The sequence below is a fragment of the Amblyomma maculatum genome, chromosome 8, assembly GCF_055883805.1.
Source record: "Amblyomma maculatum isolate TAMU_Amacu chromosome 8, ASM5588380v1, whole genome shotgun sequence".
In the NCBI taxonomy this organism is placed as follows: Eukaryota; Metazoa; Arthropoda; class Arachnida; order Ixodida; family Ixodidae; genus Amblyomma; species Amblyomma maculatum.
In genome coordinates this window covers 80,706,797-80,724,702 of record NC_139351.1, presented here as the reverse complement: position 1 = coordinate 80,724,702, position 17,906 = coordinate 80,706,797, and the positions used below count along the sequence as shown (strand labels likewise).

The window sequence follows — 17,906 nt, the reverse complement described above, 5'->3', positions numbered from 1 at the left end:
CTCTGCAGTGACAGACTTTATGCATTTTCGCGACCGCTTTATTTCATCACGCAAAACCAACAAGCCCACCTGTACCACATGACAAATTCGGATCCAGAAAACTGCACTGTATGTTTGTTATTTTCTTAGTATCCTTGTGTTCTTACACCGATTGTTCCCATGCATACGCAGCTAATGGTCAAAACTTATATCCTCGCCCTTAATTGAAAAATCAAAACTAAGCTCTCTGTTACCATATCGGAACTTATTTTGAAAAAGTAAACTCATGCACAGCAATATTTCTCTAGATTAATGCTGGTATATAAATGATATTAATGACAAATCTTTCAAGCGCAATACATTTAAGAGCTTCATCATAGTCTCAGTGAATCGAACTTGCTCCAGGAGTCAGATTATCTCTCAGTGCACACTTTGATGAGGTTCTGGAGGGGTGCGTGCATGTCCCACAAAGTGGCTGGAAGTATTTTGAAATTCCCGTATGAAATTGTCCATTCAAGGTATGGCCTTCCTGGAGTATAAAATAAATATTTTACTTGCCGTTTCCTCTAAGACGAGATACTTATTTGCTATTCTCCCTGTGCACTGCAGGCTTCTAACAGTGTCATGTATTTATTGCCTGAGGTGCTCCCACTGCACAAAAATCAGTTGCTGAAATACTAAATCAAAAGCCACTGAGTAGCACTTGCCAGAGTGTCTTCACTGCTCCCTGTGTTTTTCGTTATTCGGCTCAATTTCATCACGTAGTTAATTAACTATATCGCAGTCTGTCGCTAACGCAGCAACTTTTCCACGTCCGACTTTTTTTTTTTCAAGCGTTGTTAACATCGGCCCCAAACTGACCTCGTGTTCTGGAGCTTCGTGTCCAGAATCTAAGAGCCCACCGTCAGATGTTCTTGCAGTCTCTACGTGGAGTTCACGTTTTGTCTGCAAAACAAGCCGCAGAAGTCATTATAACGACCATTGGAATGGCTCACTTGAGTACCTTTTTAGCTGGCGGTATGTATTATTGCCTCACCAGGCGACGCCGTCCCGTAACCACCTACAGAGAATCAGAACGCTAATTAAAATCAGAACGTTCGCGTTTCAAAGCAAAAACGAGGAACTCACCTTTCTCTGGTAGCCCAAGTGCAGCGCGGGCACAGCGTTCACGTCGGTCTTTATTCCGCCGACGAAGTGTCGCGAGCAGACCCGCGACCACGAACTCACTGCAAAATCTTTCCGGTTGATTGCAGCTATCCACCGCCTTCGCAGATCGGGTGATGCAGGAAACCGGTGCAATGTAAACATGTCACATCGGCAGTGCTCCCGCGGAGTGCTGTGTTGTGGGCACACTTCAGTCCCCAAAATCGTTCTCTTCCGCTGGTTGTTGGTACACCCATACACAGCGCAGTGCTGCCCTGTAGACTTGCGATTGGCGTGTGCCATTATTTGCCAGGGTAAGTCATTCGCGAAGAAAATAAATGCAAACGTCGACGGATACCGACCGCTTCACATTGCAAGCGCGAGGCAAGTCACAGTCCAGCCCAAGCAGGCAACATTGATGCGTACTCTCGACGCCAGAACGTCAGAAGCGCCCCCGTGAAAAGGTCTATAAAAGTAAAGCAAACAACAAGCTTCATTCCTTAAAGCCCATATTAGGAGAATGGCAATCATGTGAATATTTTTTTTTGTTTATGTTTATTTCTCCTTCGGGCAACATACAGGTATTGCCCACGAGGCAAGACAAAAGGAGGTGCTAAACCTCCTGACTGGGTCTTGTCCTCGCCTGGGTACAGCAGCAGGAGCGGTATTGCATTGTACAACAACAAAAGGCTGTCTTTGCCATCGCTTACAAAACAGACGCATCATAAACAGTTCTTGTAAATATATACAGATAATAAAATAATAATACACACTAAATCATATACAAAAATGGTACAGTAATGCAATACATTAGGGTTGTTCGAACCGATACAGCATTCCAACAACCCCACAGACCATCCACCACAGAACACCGCACAATCTGCACGACACACCACCCCATCCGCACGGCATATCATACGAATTGTATGGCATATCATACAGACCGCACGATATGCCACACAGACCGCACGACATCCTACTATGAACAATCTATGAGGCCACCGCACCACAGAACCCCCCCCCCCCCCAGCAGGGTTACATCAAACGGAACCAGAAGTAAGCATTTTGTTAGGACACAACGTTAGACAAAAAGAAAGACGAACAGATGCGTTTAAAACCCCTGTGCGTGGAACTATTTTTAGCTGCATCTATTACAAACGGATGAGAATTACACATCAACATGATCTGATGCTCAATTGATTGTGTTCCGTAGTTAGTACGAGGCCTATTTACCACAACAGAAGTTTGACGCAAGCTGTAACCAGTAGATCTGTTTAGGTACGTGTTAAAAAAAAAATTAATGTAATTTGTTTTTATTTCGTTATAAATAAACACACATATTTTGAGTTCATACATGATTTTCACAGGGATCATTCGAGACTGTGTATTTGCCGAGCAACTATTTGTGTTGTTTCCTGCAGGTAAAAGTAACCGAGCTGCACGCGACTGGAGGGCTGATATTTTTTCTAAGTCAGTTTTGTTACAAGTACCCCAGATAAGAAGACAATAACTGATGCGAGAATGGATAAGAGAGAAATACAACTGTCTTTTCAGCGAGCAAGGTATAAGATCTCGAAGCCGGGAAAGCATACCAATAGCTCTCGCTATCTTGACACGGGTGTGGTCTATGTGGTCGCTCCAGCCTAGGTTGGATATGAAACGATTAATCGAGGTAATTTTATGTCGTCTACGCATAGGTCACACACACATCACCGATAACTTCCTGTTAACAAAACAAGACACACTTGTATATGAAATGTGTGGTAATGAGCTCACAGTTAATAACATTTTAAGCTCATGCTCAGGACTCGAGGAACATGTAAAAAATATTTTATTGTATTTTACAATGAACACATTCCTTTTCATCCTGCAGTGCTTATAGGCGAACAAGCACTCATTGATGTTTCTCTTGTTTATACATTTCTGAAGAAAGTGAATGTTTTAAATCGAATATGGGTGTCATAGGTCTGGTCACCCGACATATAATTTAACCTTGTGTTTGGCGCATGATAGCCGCAGTCGCTTATGCGCCAGAAGACCTCATATAACTACGTAAAAGCTGTGAAGTCTAATCCAGAGACTCAGACCCATCCTCTGTGTAGGGCGCCGCCACATCGGACCATGCTATATCTGTTGTTCGGTTACAGATACTCCCTCAATGGCGCACTCCATTATCACGGCTGTTTTCTCGATATTAATGTGAACGTTGTGGGGCTTGATTCACTCTTTGTCAGAACAGGACAAATCTCATATGCTACGGTTTACAGTGTACACAATATGTGACCGATTATTTCATGGTAAACGAGTGCGACAAGACGAACACTTCAGGGGAGACAACACAACACAAGCGCTCACTCGCCACTGAATGTTTTTTTTTTCAGGAAAAACAGCTTAAGAACACAAGATAGGGAGAAAATACAAACAAAACCTGATGCCGCATCAAGGATCCTCATCGGGGCATGAAAACACGCGCGTGATAAAACGTGGAGAAAAGCAGCGAACACCAGCACAGAACAAGCACGCGGCAAACTCATTTGTCATCACGGAATGCAATTTCAGATGTAAGGGTAACAGAAAGGGTGCTGCCAGACGTGTCAGCACCTCTTATGTCACCCTAATACATCGCAAATAATAGTGCGTCTTTTACATGGCAAAATCCATTGAAGTATGTGCCTGTCAACCTAGCAACCACTGAAATTACATTTTTCAATAATGTTGAAATTACAGTAGTGAAGTTACATTTTTCAGTGATGTTGACATTTGGGATGATTTTTTTGCCTGGTGATATTTTAGGCACCTTTGCCTGTAAGCAACCGTAGATCATTCACTCGGTCGGTAATGAATAAACCAGTAAAGATACTTGCCTTACTTCATTAATTACAGCGTATTCAAAAGGTAACTGGTTTATATTGAAAAAATCCTTTTATTGCTAGTGAGTGCATGGTCATGGGCTATCGTACCGTTATGTCACATCTTTTTGATGAAAAGCTTTGATAAACCTGAAGGACGTGAACTGCCACCTCATTCGTTATGTGGTTCATATTTCAGAGCCCAGCCTCTAGGCCTGCCTGGACGACCACGGTCGTAAGTCATTTTAGATAAAATTTTACACTGTTTATGCGGAACAATTTCGTGCCTGTGGTTCTACGTTTTAATGAATCAGAGTGTCATAAAAAAATATATTGCTGTATTTAAAAAAAAAGGTGGTGATTGAACGCTCCAAGGACATGCCTTGTCACACTTGTTATGCATTTTCTGTTTTCAGAACCACACCGCGTTCCGTTATACGAAGGACTCCTTTTTGTCCTCCTTGGGTAAGATTTGTTCACTATAAGGGTCAATTTGCTTCCTCTATGTTTTACTGTTAATCATAAGTGGGCGCAAAATGTGAGACTGAGCCAGTATTCTCATTTTTTTGGAAGCATTCTTTCGGGATTCAGCCTACTGGCATCTCCAAAAACTTTTATATTTGTTTTTGTGCCGTGGTGTGAACTAACATAATCTTTATTGTTCGGTATGTCTCAGCAACGAACACAAAATATCCTGCAATTCATGTCACGAGTGCTGTTCACAGTAGTGCGAATCGTGTCTTGCTTTTTATGCCTATGTTAATGGCATGTGGAGCACAAAACCGCCCTGAATTTAGTTGCTTCCATAGCAAAGACCACTGTTCAGCAACATTACTAATGCAAATTACAGACTACACATTCGTTTTTGGCACGTATGGAGTAAACATATCATTTTACCATGTGGAGTCGCACGAATGATTCTACAGCAAATGGAAATGTCTCACTCGTTGGTATTCTGACAACTTCAACATTGTCACAATAGTTAGAATAGTGTTAATATTGTGCCCGCGTGCTTTCTGTTTTGAATGTGCCCGCGTACCCCATACTAATGATTCTACTGTGCCCTACTCAGGCTTTTCCCAGCGTTCTTCCTCTCGTCCAGATTCCACCGATGTTTCCTGGCTCTCGCGTCCTTCTCGACGCCGATCCCCTTCGTCTTTTCGCCGCACATCACCGCTTCGTCCTGCCTCGAAACCCTTCGCACCTAGAGAGGAACACTAACCAAAGCAGGTTTTGGAGGGCAAGCTGCTTTTTTTGTTGTTGTGGCTGTAGGAAGAAAGAAAAGAAAATGCACGGGCCTGCTACTGGCTCTGTTCGCTATAAGGGTCAATTTGCTTCCTCTATGTTTTACTGTTAATCATAAGTGGGCGCAAAATGAAGAAGAGGACAATGGCTGAGATGGGAGTACGTGACGTGAGGTCGTGATCGTCGTGGTGATCCTGTGCTAGCTACAGCCAGAAGAAGGCTACTCAAAAGCTGTCCTGGGAGTCCTCAAGGTGTTCGGTGCCTGGTGCTTCTTCGTAGTGAGGCCTTTCCACGTTCAGGGGGGTTTTGATCAGGGTTCAGGCTAGCTTTATAGGATTTGGTAATGTAAAGGTGTCATTACCTTGCGCACAGGCATGTCTTTCACCTCCCCGGGAGGGGGCTCGGCAGATTGGTTCGCCAGCCTGCCGAATGAAAGCTTGCCTCTGGAATCATTTGCAAAAAATGGTGTCGATGAGATTCCTGTCGCACTCATACCGATAGGCGATGGAATGCTGAAAATGAAAAATCCGAAAACTATTCAGCAGCAACTCAAAAGTCTGACGGATCACTACCTTCATAACTCTGAGGTGCGACCTTTCGGGAGAGGAGGTATAGTTTGCAAATCTGCAAACAATAATTGTGTGTCAGATCTGCTACGCTCCAGTTCTTTTACATCGATTCCTGTCAAAGCCTTTATTCCTGAACAGCTGGCTTGCACTAAGGGTATTGTGCGTGGAGTGGATCCTGCATCTACTGCTCAAGAAATTTTGGAGGAATTTCAGGACGCAGGAGCTGGTGTTCTTTCAGTGTATCGCTGCTCTCGCATAGTGGCCGGGGTGCGTGTTACTAGAGAGTCAGTTATAACAACCTTTGCCGGTCTCATGTGTCCATCTGAGTTAAAAATTTGGCCAATTATTTATCGCATTGACCCGCTACGTCCTCGCCCCCTTCAATATACCAACTGTTGGCGATTTGGACACAGTGGACGAGCGTGTAAGTCTGCGACAAGATGCAGGGTGTGTGGGGAAGGACACTCTTCAAATAGTTGTACCGCTGCAAGACCTAGCTGTTGTCTGTGTAGTAACGAGCACTCGGCTGATGACCCCAGTTGTGAGAAACGATATCAGGAGCAAGCGTTACTAGAATTAATTCAAGAGAATCGTTGCTCTCGAGCAGATGCTTATGCCCTTCTTGATCGGAAAAGGCACACTTATGCCAACTGTGTGCGCCCTTCTACTCCAGACTTTGAGACTACGTTGTCTACCGCGATTGTGAAAACGGTTGAAAAAGGCCTTTCTGTCGTGGTTGACCGTATGCTTACCAGCTTTACTGAAGCTTTGTCTAGTATTGTTGGTAGCCAGTCGCTTTGTCCACCTCAACCTGTGCTGACTCCTGCATCTATTTCATCTCAAACCTGTACTGAAAGTTAAAATGCAGATTCTCCTCTAGTGCTGGCTCAAGTGCACCCAATCGACAGTGTCCCTGTAGGCATTTCTCGCAAAGGTATTTGCTCTAACGATGTTGAAATGGCATGCCCTACTCAAAAGCGCCGTGCTTCTAGCTCACCCTTTAAGTCCTCCATTTCCCAGACCAAAACTAAAAAAGGGCCTTCCAAAGTTTTACAGCAAACCGATGTGGGTTAAAAGAGGCTCTTGCGGCCTCAATGTTAGATAAGTAATCATGGCAGGTGTACAAGTTCTGCACTGGAATTGTCGCTCTATTGTATCTTCACTTCCAGATTTATATCTTCTCCTTTCAACACATAAGCAGACATAGTGCTTTTACAAGAAACTTGGCTCTCCCCCGCAAAGTCATTTACCTTAAAGAAATTTCATGTTTTCCGCGCCGATCGTGTAAACGGTAGGGGCGGTGGTTTATTAACTTTGATATCGTCAAAATTATGTCACCGGGCAAAAATAAGCAAAACAATAATGAATCCTGAGTGTGAGATTTTGGCTGTAGATATCACATTGCCGCATTGTGGCCCTGTCACAGTCGCTAACGTCTACTGCCCCACAGGTGTACGTAGCACAGACTATTTTGACAGATTACTTACAAATTCTAATAGGGTAGTTATTGCAGGTGATTTTAACTCGCACCATACTCTTTGGGATAACTACTCCGACGCATGTGGACAGCTGTTATGGACGTGGATGTCGGCAAATGCTGTGCGCTGCTGCAATTCTAGGGCTATAGCCTTCATGCGCGGAAATTCGCAATCTGTCATCGATTTGTCCCTGGCAGCAGGTGGGATAGGTATAGGAGGATGGTCCACAGTAGATAGTGGTACGTCTAGCGACCACTTTCCAATAACATTTACCATCATGATGAGCACAACACGAGATAGAACTTTGGACCGTAAACTAGTAAACAACGCCAAATATGCAGCTTCGCTACGCTCCTCCCTCAAATCAAACCTTTGTTCATGTAGGACCGACAAAGCACAAAAGGTATTTTCCTCAATTGCGAATGCTACTGTAGATTCCCAGTTCACTGTGCGGTCTACAGTAAACAATAAGTCGCCATCCCCATGGTGGAATGACGCGTGTGAGAAAGCCTTCCGCCGTAGAAAAGCAGCATGGAAAAGCCTCTCATAACCAGAGCCCAGTAAACTGGATAAACTACAAATTTTGTTCGGCGTCATTCAAAAGAGCCATAGCGCAGGTAAAGGACGAGTACAACGAAAATTTAAATACTTATTTGCAAACCCTAAGCACAGGAAGGCTTTGTATCGTTCCATGGAACGAAATAGAAACTCGCACCTTTCACAGTCATTAAGGTCAGTAGTGTTGTCCCCACAGGAGGCAAATGATGAGTTGGAACAAATTGCGCAAGGACTAGCATTACGTTTCCAGGAGCAGTGCAGAGTTCCCTTGCACGCTCCAATTTCCTGCTCAGATTATGTTGAGGTTGATAGGTCAGAACTCTTATCTGCGATTTCTTCCATGAGAAACTCGGCTCCAGGTTGGGACGGCGTTACGGTAGGTATGGTCAAAATTTTAGCAAATGATTTCACTCAGGAGCTCCTGGATCTGGTTAATGAATCATTAGAATCTGCATGGCTGCCTCACGTCTGGAAAGTGGCGAAAATTATATTGCTCTTGAAAGACCCCGCTAAAGGATTTCATGTTGAAAACATTCGCCCAATAGCTTTGACTTCAAATCTAGTAAAATTAATAGATAGAATTGTGCATGGCCGCCTCTCAAAGCATATCTCAGAGGTTAATGCTTTGAGTTCTTCCCAGATTGGTTTCCGCAATGGATGCTCAATATGGTCTGCACATGTAGATTTAGAAAGCAGGATTCACCTTGCAATGTACAACAAGGAGGTATCAGCGTTAGTGGCGCTCGATATTGCTAAGGCCTATGACAGCATTGAACATTTCGTTCTATTTAACAAGTTGTCATTATTACGTCCTCAGTTCTACATTTATGCGTCGATCAGGGAATTTTTGAAAGGACGAGAATTCTTTTGCACTGATTGCACATTAACCTCAGACACCTATGCACAGACAAGAGGGGTGCCTCAGGGCTCTGTGCTCTCCCCACTTCTTTTAATATATTAATGTGTGATATTCCGGTTCATCCTGATGTCACTGTATATGTATATGCAGATGACATAGCATTCTTCGCCTCGGCAAAAGATATTCATGACCTATATCGTTCACTACAGGCTTACCTAAATGCACTTGAGGTCTGATTGGAAAAAATTAAATTGGTTTTAAATGTGTCCAAAAGTAGTGTGCTAATTTTTAAAACCGTAACCCCCTTATATGTTTCGTTAAACTACCGCTCAGATGTCATACCTCACGTGGAATCTGTGCGGTATTTAGGCATTACGTATGATGCTAGTATGGATTGGAGGCTTCACATCAGGTGAAATGTTCGGAAAGGTGAACGTGCCCTTGGTAGGCTGACACGGATAAGTAACAGGAAATTTGGTATGCGTCGAGATACTCTTCTACTTTTGTACAAATCCTATGTGAGACCGATTCTGGAATTTGGCTGCATTCTTTTTTCTGGGTGTCCAAAATATAAGGTGCATCCTTTGCTGCTTTTAGAAAGACGGGCGCTGCGCCTCTGCCTAGGGCTTCCACAGTCAGTCTCGACCACTGTTCTGTACTTGGAGGCCCGCATTCCGGACCTTAACTCCCGTTTCCACCTTCTAACTGTCAAATCATTCTTCCGATCATTTGAGACTACTCCCGGTGTGGCTATACCTATTTTTGTGTCAAACCCCGCACTCTTTCTCACTCACCAGTGGCCAAGGGTCTGCAAGCCCCAGGTTGTTTGTACGCAGAGCATTTTAACAAACATTGGTGTGGACCTTGCTTCTATATGTCCTATTGGTTGCTCAACGTCCTTTGTGGATATAAATTATGATTCTATATTTCCATCTAATGCGAAGCACTTACCCTCAAGTCTAATATCCAGTCTCCTATGTGAACACCTTGAAAAGTTCCCCGATCACGCTGTAATTGCCACTGATGCGTCTGTGATTGCGCACAAAGCTGCGATTGGAATTTTTTCGGAGTCTCTTTCCTGGAGTTTTTCGGTACGTGTCTCGGATTACACACCGATATTTCTAGCAGAGTTTATGGCAATTGGGCTAGCGCAACTAAAAGTTCCCTGCAGTCAATCAAGAATAATTTTTCTATCAGACTCTCTTTCTGTTTTGTTGTCTCTGGAGTCAGCACGGGATGCTCTGTTGAGCCGCTCACTAAAGTATTTCATACCGGGGTGGGTGAAAGAAATACGCTTCATCTGGGTCCCAGGACACAGCGGTATTTTCCATAACGAAGCGGCAGATTTCCTGGCTAAATCAGCTCTTGATGCATCTGTTTCATGTACCATTCCTAATATCACCATTTTTGGAATGTCCCGTTTCCAGCGATATCAATACCTAGCCCCTACATGCAATGATTCTTTGCTATCTACAGCCGAATACCAGCATCTCATATACTCATGGAAATTTCGAGCATGTAAATCACGGCAGTGTGAGGTTACGATGACTCTCCTGAGATGCAGGATTCCTCGCTTAAATCTTTATTTATGTAGATGCGGGATCAGCCCCACAAACCTTTGTGAGGCTTGCGGTGAAATTGAAAATATTGATCACTTCCTTCTCGCTTGCCGAAGGTTTTCACATCAGAGGAGGGTGCATTTAGAAACTCTAATTGCACGCTTGGGATTTACGTTATCGGTTCCGCTTCTACTCTCCTTCGGTGCGAGTGCGAAAGGATTTGCGTTGCCTCAAATTTGTCAGTACTTACATAACTACATCACAGCTACGGACAGATTCCCTTGCTAATTGCATTCCAAATTTACAAAACTCCAAATTTTTGCTTCATATTTTTTCATTCAATAACTTTTGTGATGTTAAATCTTTTGTTTTTGTTTAGTTGTCAATTACTTTATTACACTAATTCAGTTTGTGTAGGACATTTGGCAGTCCACACTGAACCCTGGCCAATCCCCCTTCGTGGGTATGTGCCAAATATGAAGGAAGAAGAAGAAGAAGAAGCTGAGCCACCTTCGCTGCCTCATGCGGACAGAAGGGAATATAGACAGAAAAAAGAAGAGGAAGACGCGTGCCGCAACATTAGCTGTCGCCCACCACCACCACCACCGATGCGGTGGCGGGTGCAATGACGGCCTACAACAAATAAAAATTCAGTGGCAGGCTAGCCCCCACTGCAAGCGGTGATGACCTACCTGTCCCAGCCCCGTAGGGCCAGGAACAACCACCCTTCTCAACCCTTTTCAGCCAGCCGCTTCGAGGTCGAACTCTACAATTCCTCCCGGGCGACCGTCGAATATGTTAACAGTAATTGTTGAAGGACTGTACGTTGAGGCCATCATCGACAGCGGCGTCGCTCATTTCGTCATGCATTTCTCTCTCTGTTCTCACCTGCGCAAAGTTTTAATGCCATACATTGGTCCGCCACTTCCTGGAGCTAATGGCACTCTTATCAAAACCACCGGCCAATGCACAGCACGTGTCCTCATCGATAACCAGTATTATCATATAGAATTTACTGTGCTACCTACGTGCGTTCATCTCACGATCTTGGGGCGGGATTTCTTGTCGGCGTCCGCCTTCATCTCTTGTCGTGAGCGCCTCATTCATCTTGCGGGCCTCGATAGATTACCGACTGCTGATTGTTCACCACCACAGGTGTTCGCAGCAGTTGATTTCGTTCTGCCCCTAGGACGCGAGCAGCTGATCATAGTGGCATTGGACTATGCTCTCGATGGCGAGGCCTACGCTATGCCCGCTCCTCGTTGGACCTGATCAACGCTGATTTCTCGTCCCTGCAGCTGACTGACCCTTACTGCTGTATAATCATCGCTCGCCTCCGTGAAGAATTAGTTGTCTTAAACAGTGGCTTGCGCCGTCAGCTTCGTGAGTTCCGATTTCACCATGGAACACTTTACCGCGACGTTTATCACCCTACGGGGTAACATTGGGTACCCGTTGGGCCTCTCTCCCTTCGTTTTAAATATATGGAGGCTTACCACGACGACCCCACTACTGGACATATAGGCCACTTTAACACTTACGGCCGTATCAAGAGCGGTCGATACTTCTGGCCGGGACTTTGTGCCTGCGTCACCACATACATTTCATTATGTCCGTCTTGCCAGCATTGCAAGCGTTCAACATCTCTTCCTGCTGGCCTACTGCAACCTCTAACTTGCCCATCTGTGCTTTATGACACGGTCGCCATTGACTTCTTTGGTCCTCTTCCTTTGACGTCAGACGGCAACCGTTGGGGTGTCACTGCCATCGACCGTCTGACGCGGTACGCTGAAACCGCCCCTCTTCGCTCCGTTGCCGCCTCTGAGGTCGCGAATCTTTTTTTGCGTACGATAGCTTTGCATCGTGGAGCTCCCCGTATCATTAGTGACAGTGGAAATACATTTCTTTTTTAAGTCCTTGAGAAAGTATTGCGCGCAGCCAACACCAAGACTTCTAGCGGCTACCCTCAGACCAATGGACTCATCGAGCGTTTTCACCGCACTTTTGTCCGACATGATATCCATGTACATCGCTCCTGATCACCGGAACTGGGACTGCCTTTCATCACATACGTCTACAATTCCGCTGTTCAGCGCACTACTAGTTATAGTCCTTTCTATTTAGTTTATGGCTGTCAACCATCGACAGTATTCGACACTACTTTCTTCTCTGCTCCCTCCTCTACGTCTAAATATCTGGGCGAAGAGTTTGCCACTCGTATGGCCCAGTGTCGCCAACATGCCCGTTTGAACACTGAAGACGCCCAAGAAGAACCCAAAGCCCTTTATGATCAACGCCATCGAAATCCCTCCTTTTACCCCGGTGATGAAGTTCTCCTGTGGACACCATCCCACATTTACATTGGCCCTTGCACAGTAGTCCAACAAACGTATCCGGTGAACTATCGCGTTATTCCCTCGCACACCGTCACAGATCGACGTCGCCGCTCCGAAGTGATCGTCCACGTCTCGTATATAAAGCCTTATGCCCGTCGTTCCTCATCGCTGTAATCAGCGACCAGGGTGACCGCATTCTTGCCGGAGGGATTTGTCTGAGCCCAGTGCGCGAACTTTCACCTCACTCATCTGCATAGATTCATTGTCATTATCATCGCTCACGACTGCTCGGAGCGTCGCGCGCTGTGTGCCAGGTGGTCCTGAAAGAACAGACGTTCGTTCGAGTGCTATCTTACAATATTACGAACATGATATTGGCGGACGCAGCAGCGCGTATCAGACTTGGGTTCCGCGCCATCTAATGGCACACGCCCGCTTTTTCACCCCTCGCAGACATCGCAGTACCCTCACATCCAGCTTGCGACAAGGAACCGGCACTAGGCGCCATCTCGATAACTTGTGTGACGGGACACTCTACGCTGAGCGTCTGCGTTATAATGGGGGCGGTCGGGTTCACGAGAGATGGGCTGGTATCCTTCCATGACATTACAGATCACTACAAGATAAACGGAGTTTCTCCGCCGCCAGCTTGGAGCTAGCACTCTGCCTTTCAATGCGAAACCTTCTACAGCGGCGCAACCAATGTGTTTAAATTAGTTGGGCACAACCAGCTCCCACCGTCGTCATGATGCAGCCTCGTGATCCACGCACCTTTTTCGGCACTGACCACGTTGACGTAGAAGACTAGCTCGCTATGTACGAGCGCGTCAGCAAGCACAACCATTGGAACGCAACCCTGATACTTGCAAACGCCATTTTATATCTTGCGGGTGCGGCGCGCGTCTGGTTTGAGACACATGAAGACGATATAACATCCTGGGATATGTGCGAGGAGAAGCTCCGAGATTTAATTGGCAAGCCGATCGGACACAAGCTCGGCGCTAAAAACGACCTCGGATCTCGAGCCTATTCCTCGACTTAATTATATTTGCAGTATATTCAGGGCGTTCTAGCCCTGTGTTGAAAAGCGGACAGCGCCCTATCTAATTCCGACAAGATGGGCCACATATTGAAGGGGATTGTAGACGAGGCTTTCAATCTTCTGCTTTGCAAAGACTGTACGACGGACGACTCAATTCTTCACGTTTGCCGGAAGTTTGTGCAAGTAAAACGCTGTCATATTGCTCCCCGCTTCGACCATTTGCCAAACGCAGCTGCTACGTCTTCGTGCGAGGATCTGGCAACACTGCATCAGCCGCCTCATCCGTTCAACTTGACCAGGATTGTTCGCTGCGAGCTAGAAGTCATGACGCCCTTTGCGTACACTCCTCAGCCGACAGATGCACTATAGCCGTAATTCAAGCCGTCATTCGCCAGGAGTTCGTAAATGTGGGCCTCATCGCGAACGTGGGCTGCACCTCTAACAATCCTTCCGCTCAGCCTTCGCTCCAACCAGTCGCAGCTGCTCTGGCTCCTAGTGCGGCCTTCGCGACACGACCTGTTACCGCTACAGCCATTCTGCAGAAGGGCGCATCTCAGCTCACCGCCATATGTGTTTTACCTCCTCTCGTTTCGATTACAGTAGTCGCACCTGCTGTAGCCGTTGGGTACCGCCACCTCGAGCTCGCTATTATGATCGCAGCACAATTGAGACTGTTATATGAGCTCTCTGCATGATAACTCCCACCCCCCTTTAGCCGCTCGCCCTCTAGACGGGACTTACATGTCGATCCGCAGTACAAGTCAAAGAACAAATCTTCAGGTGTCACTTTGCAAAAAATGAAATCACTTTTACTGGATATAAAGAACTTAAAAAAGCTTCCCAGCCCCTTAATGTGCCTAAATTACTGTCATGAAAACGGTTGGTGTCTAAGCGGGTATGTCTGTCACATATATATTGCTATCTGGTTCGCTCTAGTTCGACTTAGCATACTATATGGCTCAGCAAGACCATCCTACTTAAAACGACTAGATCGGATTTATAGTCTCGGTTTGTGGTTAACATCCTGTGCTCACATAACATCCTCAAAAGGGATCCTTTCTGTTGAAAGTATTGGACCTGCCTTATAATATCGAAGAACCGCACTAACGTTTACGTACTCCGTAAAAATGTGTGCCCAGCCAAACCATTTATGTTAATACGCAGTCACAAAATGCTTACCCAGAATAATCTTCCACACCAAGCTCCGGGAAGCGAAGACATTGAAGAAAAATGTCTGGACCTTGACATAATTAGGGAAATGGCAGTTATTGCCCCAAGACGTGAAGAACTCCCACCTTGGTACTCCCTGTCCGCAATTTTTCACTTCCCAGTACCAGTTTCAGAGAACGCACGCACCACATGAGTCCATATTAGAAGAATACCTGGCGCCAAAGGAAAAATATAAGAACTATGCCACATACAGATGGCTCTAAACTAATTGAAATGTTTGTAATTTAATGGCACGGAGTGAAACCGAGGTAACCATGAGACTGCCTCAGTGAGAAACAGTTTTCGCTACTGAATGTGTGCGGTTTGTGTTACAGAAAATAACGAAACATCATTCCGACCTATTCTTTAAGCGTCCTAGCTGCAGTAAACTAGAAATGCTGTTCATCCACTGATCGGAAACATAAAGCACAACAAAGTAGAGATTAGGACACAAAAATATAACATATTTTCTGCTCAATCCCTAGTCATGTTGGAATTAGGGATAATAGGAGAGCAGATGCATGTGCTGCACAACCCAGAACCCCGGAGATGAAACCCGAGAACATGCTACATAGGGATGTCATGAAGTTAGAGTGCAGCAAACAGAGGGCTAAGCTGTAGGCTGCTTGGGAAAATGATGCATAAGCTGCTTTGCGCAAAGCTGATAATAGCAGAATGGTAGATCTGTCAACATCTGGAATGCTTCATAGATTCACCGAAGTAACTATGTTGTCCGCGTATAGAATACATACACGTAACACACAATTTTCCAACAAAGAAACAACATATGTGAATTGTGTCGTGACGAGCTGTAAGTAAATCACATATTAATCACATGCGAAAAATCTTGGAGATACGAGAAAAAAAATAATTTTACTTTATATTACAGTCAACGCATCCCATTTCGGCGAGCACTGCTTTTGGGCGAAAAAGCTCTTTAGATGTTCATAAGTTTCACAAAAAAGCCAATTTTTCAAGAGAAAGCTTCGCTACATCAGGCAGTTCCAGCCGCTGGGTATGCACACCTTTCACCTTGAGGAAGATTTAGAGGTCAAACTTTTATGTTAAGCCTGGTGGTCGCCATGTGACTTTGGGGCATAGTCACATAGGCCCCCACGTGGCCCGTGACCACTGTCAAAGTCACGGTCAAGGGACCTTGTGGTCGCCATGTGACTTCGTGACCGCAATCAAGGTCAAGGTAACGTGAGGCGCCGTCGGGTATGCACGGTTTTCACCTTGAGGGAGATTTGAAAGTCGAACTTCTGTTATTTTATGTCAGCTCATCTAAGCACCTAACATAGCACCGTAGTTAGCCTTGTGTATGGCGCAATATATAACCGTATAACTGGAGCTTGATATAACCTCATATAACTGTTTTTCCCACTCCGTGTCCTGCTGAAACAATGTGAAAATGCATTTTTGTTGTTTTTTGAGACGAAAGCATCAAATTAATTGTTTGTGTCATATATAGCCAAAACCTTTGCACTTGTTTCATTCCGTCCAGTGCAAACCCCACAGCAGACCAGGATTTCAATGCGCTCAAGACTGTACGTGCGTGGAGCGACCCGTTGGACAGGTGTTTGATCTGCTTCCTTGTGTGTGGTCACCAGCGACCGGACTGAAAAAATATCGCCCTTCCAAGGGACAGAAACGGCTGATCACTTGAAAAGTGGGGAATAAAGTTAACTTCTCAAGCGAGGAATCATTTTCTAAGTGTTCCTTTAGTGATCATGTTACAAACAAGGAAAGCGCATTTGAAGTATTTAAAAGTACTGTGCCGCTTTATGAGCCTTATCCTTTCTATACAAACTACTGTAGACGGTTTCGTACTTGGCCGTGAAGGAACACGTATGTACCCTCAGCGCGTGACAACGAAGTTGTAATACGCGTGGCGGATCTGCACAGGGCCATGGTACCGCATTCCCTTGTTTCTTTTTTCTTTCTTTCTTTATTGATTCCTTAGACACAATCTAAGAGGGGGCCGAGGCTAAAGGCGACAACGCACCTGACAAGGGCCTCGACCCCCTTACACAATGTACACAAACAAAAATAGTAAAACAAAGTTCGGTCAAGCAGTCTATGTGGGTACTAAACGGGACTCGTCACTGCGAGATTGACATGCAGTCACAAACACTTTGATCTGCAAAACAACGATATGTACAAAATAACAATAATTTAATGATGTATCGCGAACATGATGTCTGTAACAACAGGCCATTGGACAACAAACCGGTTTCTAATCAGCAATCAGCAAATCATCACACATAACCATGACATGCATCGTGTAACCAATACGCTACAGTACAGTTTCACAGAAGTACACTAAAATTGTAAGAAATGACAAGGACATGGCGAGAGATCATGGAACGCATGAACACATTTTGCAATAATTTACGCCAATGAGAACTGAATATTACTGTTCACAAGAAAATTCCTGCAGTACTTTTTAAAACTTTTGAGACCCATATTAAAGTTTACCTGCATATTGCGGCGTATCTGGTATCCACTGGCGTAGCATGGTACAAAGCGTCGATCGGAGCACAGTAATACTATATCGTGCGCGGTGATGGGTATCGCCCTTGTCCTGGAAGCAGATACTTTCAGAGCTTAATGTTAATCAGGAATATTTTGTTTACGCTCATTGCAACAAATATTTTGACAACATATTTCTAGGCCGACAGGACAAGCATGAACCTTTCAGGCATTCGATATTTTCACTGAAAGTTAACTGTCTGTCTGATGTTAGCGAGTTTATAGACAAAGCGGACAACATTGTATTGCCCCAATGTTGCTGGCGCCGCCATGTCGTCGAGCTCTGGAGACTGGCACGCGCTCATCTGCTTCGCACGAGGAGGTCGCTCGCTAGTCGGTTAGCCAGCCGTGCCTTCTTTACAGGCATGGCACGACGAGCTTTCTGCTGCGCATCTGGGGTTTTCTCGGACATTGGTACGGGTACGAAAAAAGCACTACTGGCTCAAGCCAGCTGCTATTGTCCAGCTCTACGTTAACACGTGCCGTGATTGCCAACGTCGGAAGACGCTGCCTGTTAAGCCGGCCGGCCTGCTGCAGCCTATTGATCC

General features: G+C 45.3%; 1 protein-coding gene across 1 annotated transcript in view; it reads left to right on the top strand.

Annotated features, from left to right (window-relative positions):
* The window catches only part of LOC146181587 (tRNA (cytidine(32)/guanosine(34)-2'-O)-methyltransferase-like), a 308,502-nt gene extending 291,982 nt beyond the window's left edge, over positions 1–16,520 (top strand). The window contains exons 10-12 of the mRNA XM_084576608.1: positions 4,171–4,206; positions 4,388–4,436; positions 16,331–16,520. Of these exons, the coding sequence (XP_084432734.1) occupies positions 4,171–4,206; positions 4,388–4,436; positions 16,331–16,410 (165 nt within the window). The 3' untranslated portion in view covers positions 16,411–16,520. The remainder of the gene's footprint in view (positions 1–4,170; positions 4,207–4,387; positions 4,437–16,330) is intronic.
* The last annotated feature ends 1,386 nt before the right edge of the window (positions 16,521–17,906 follow it).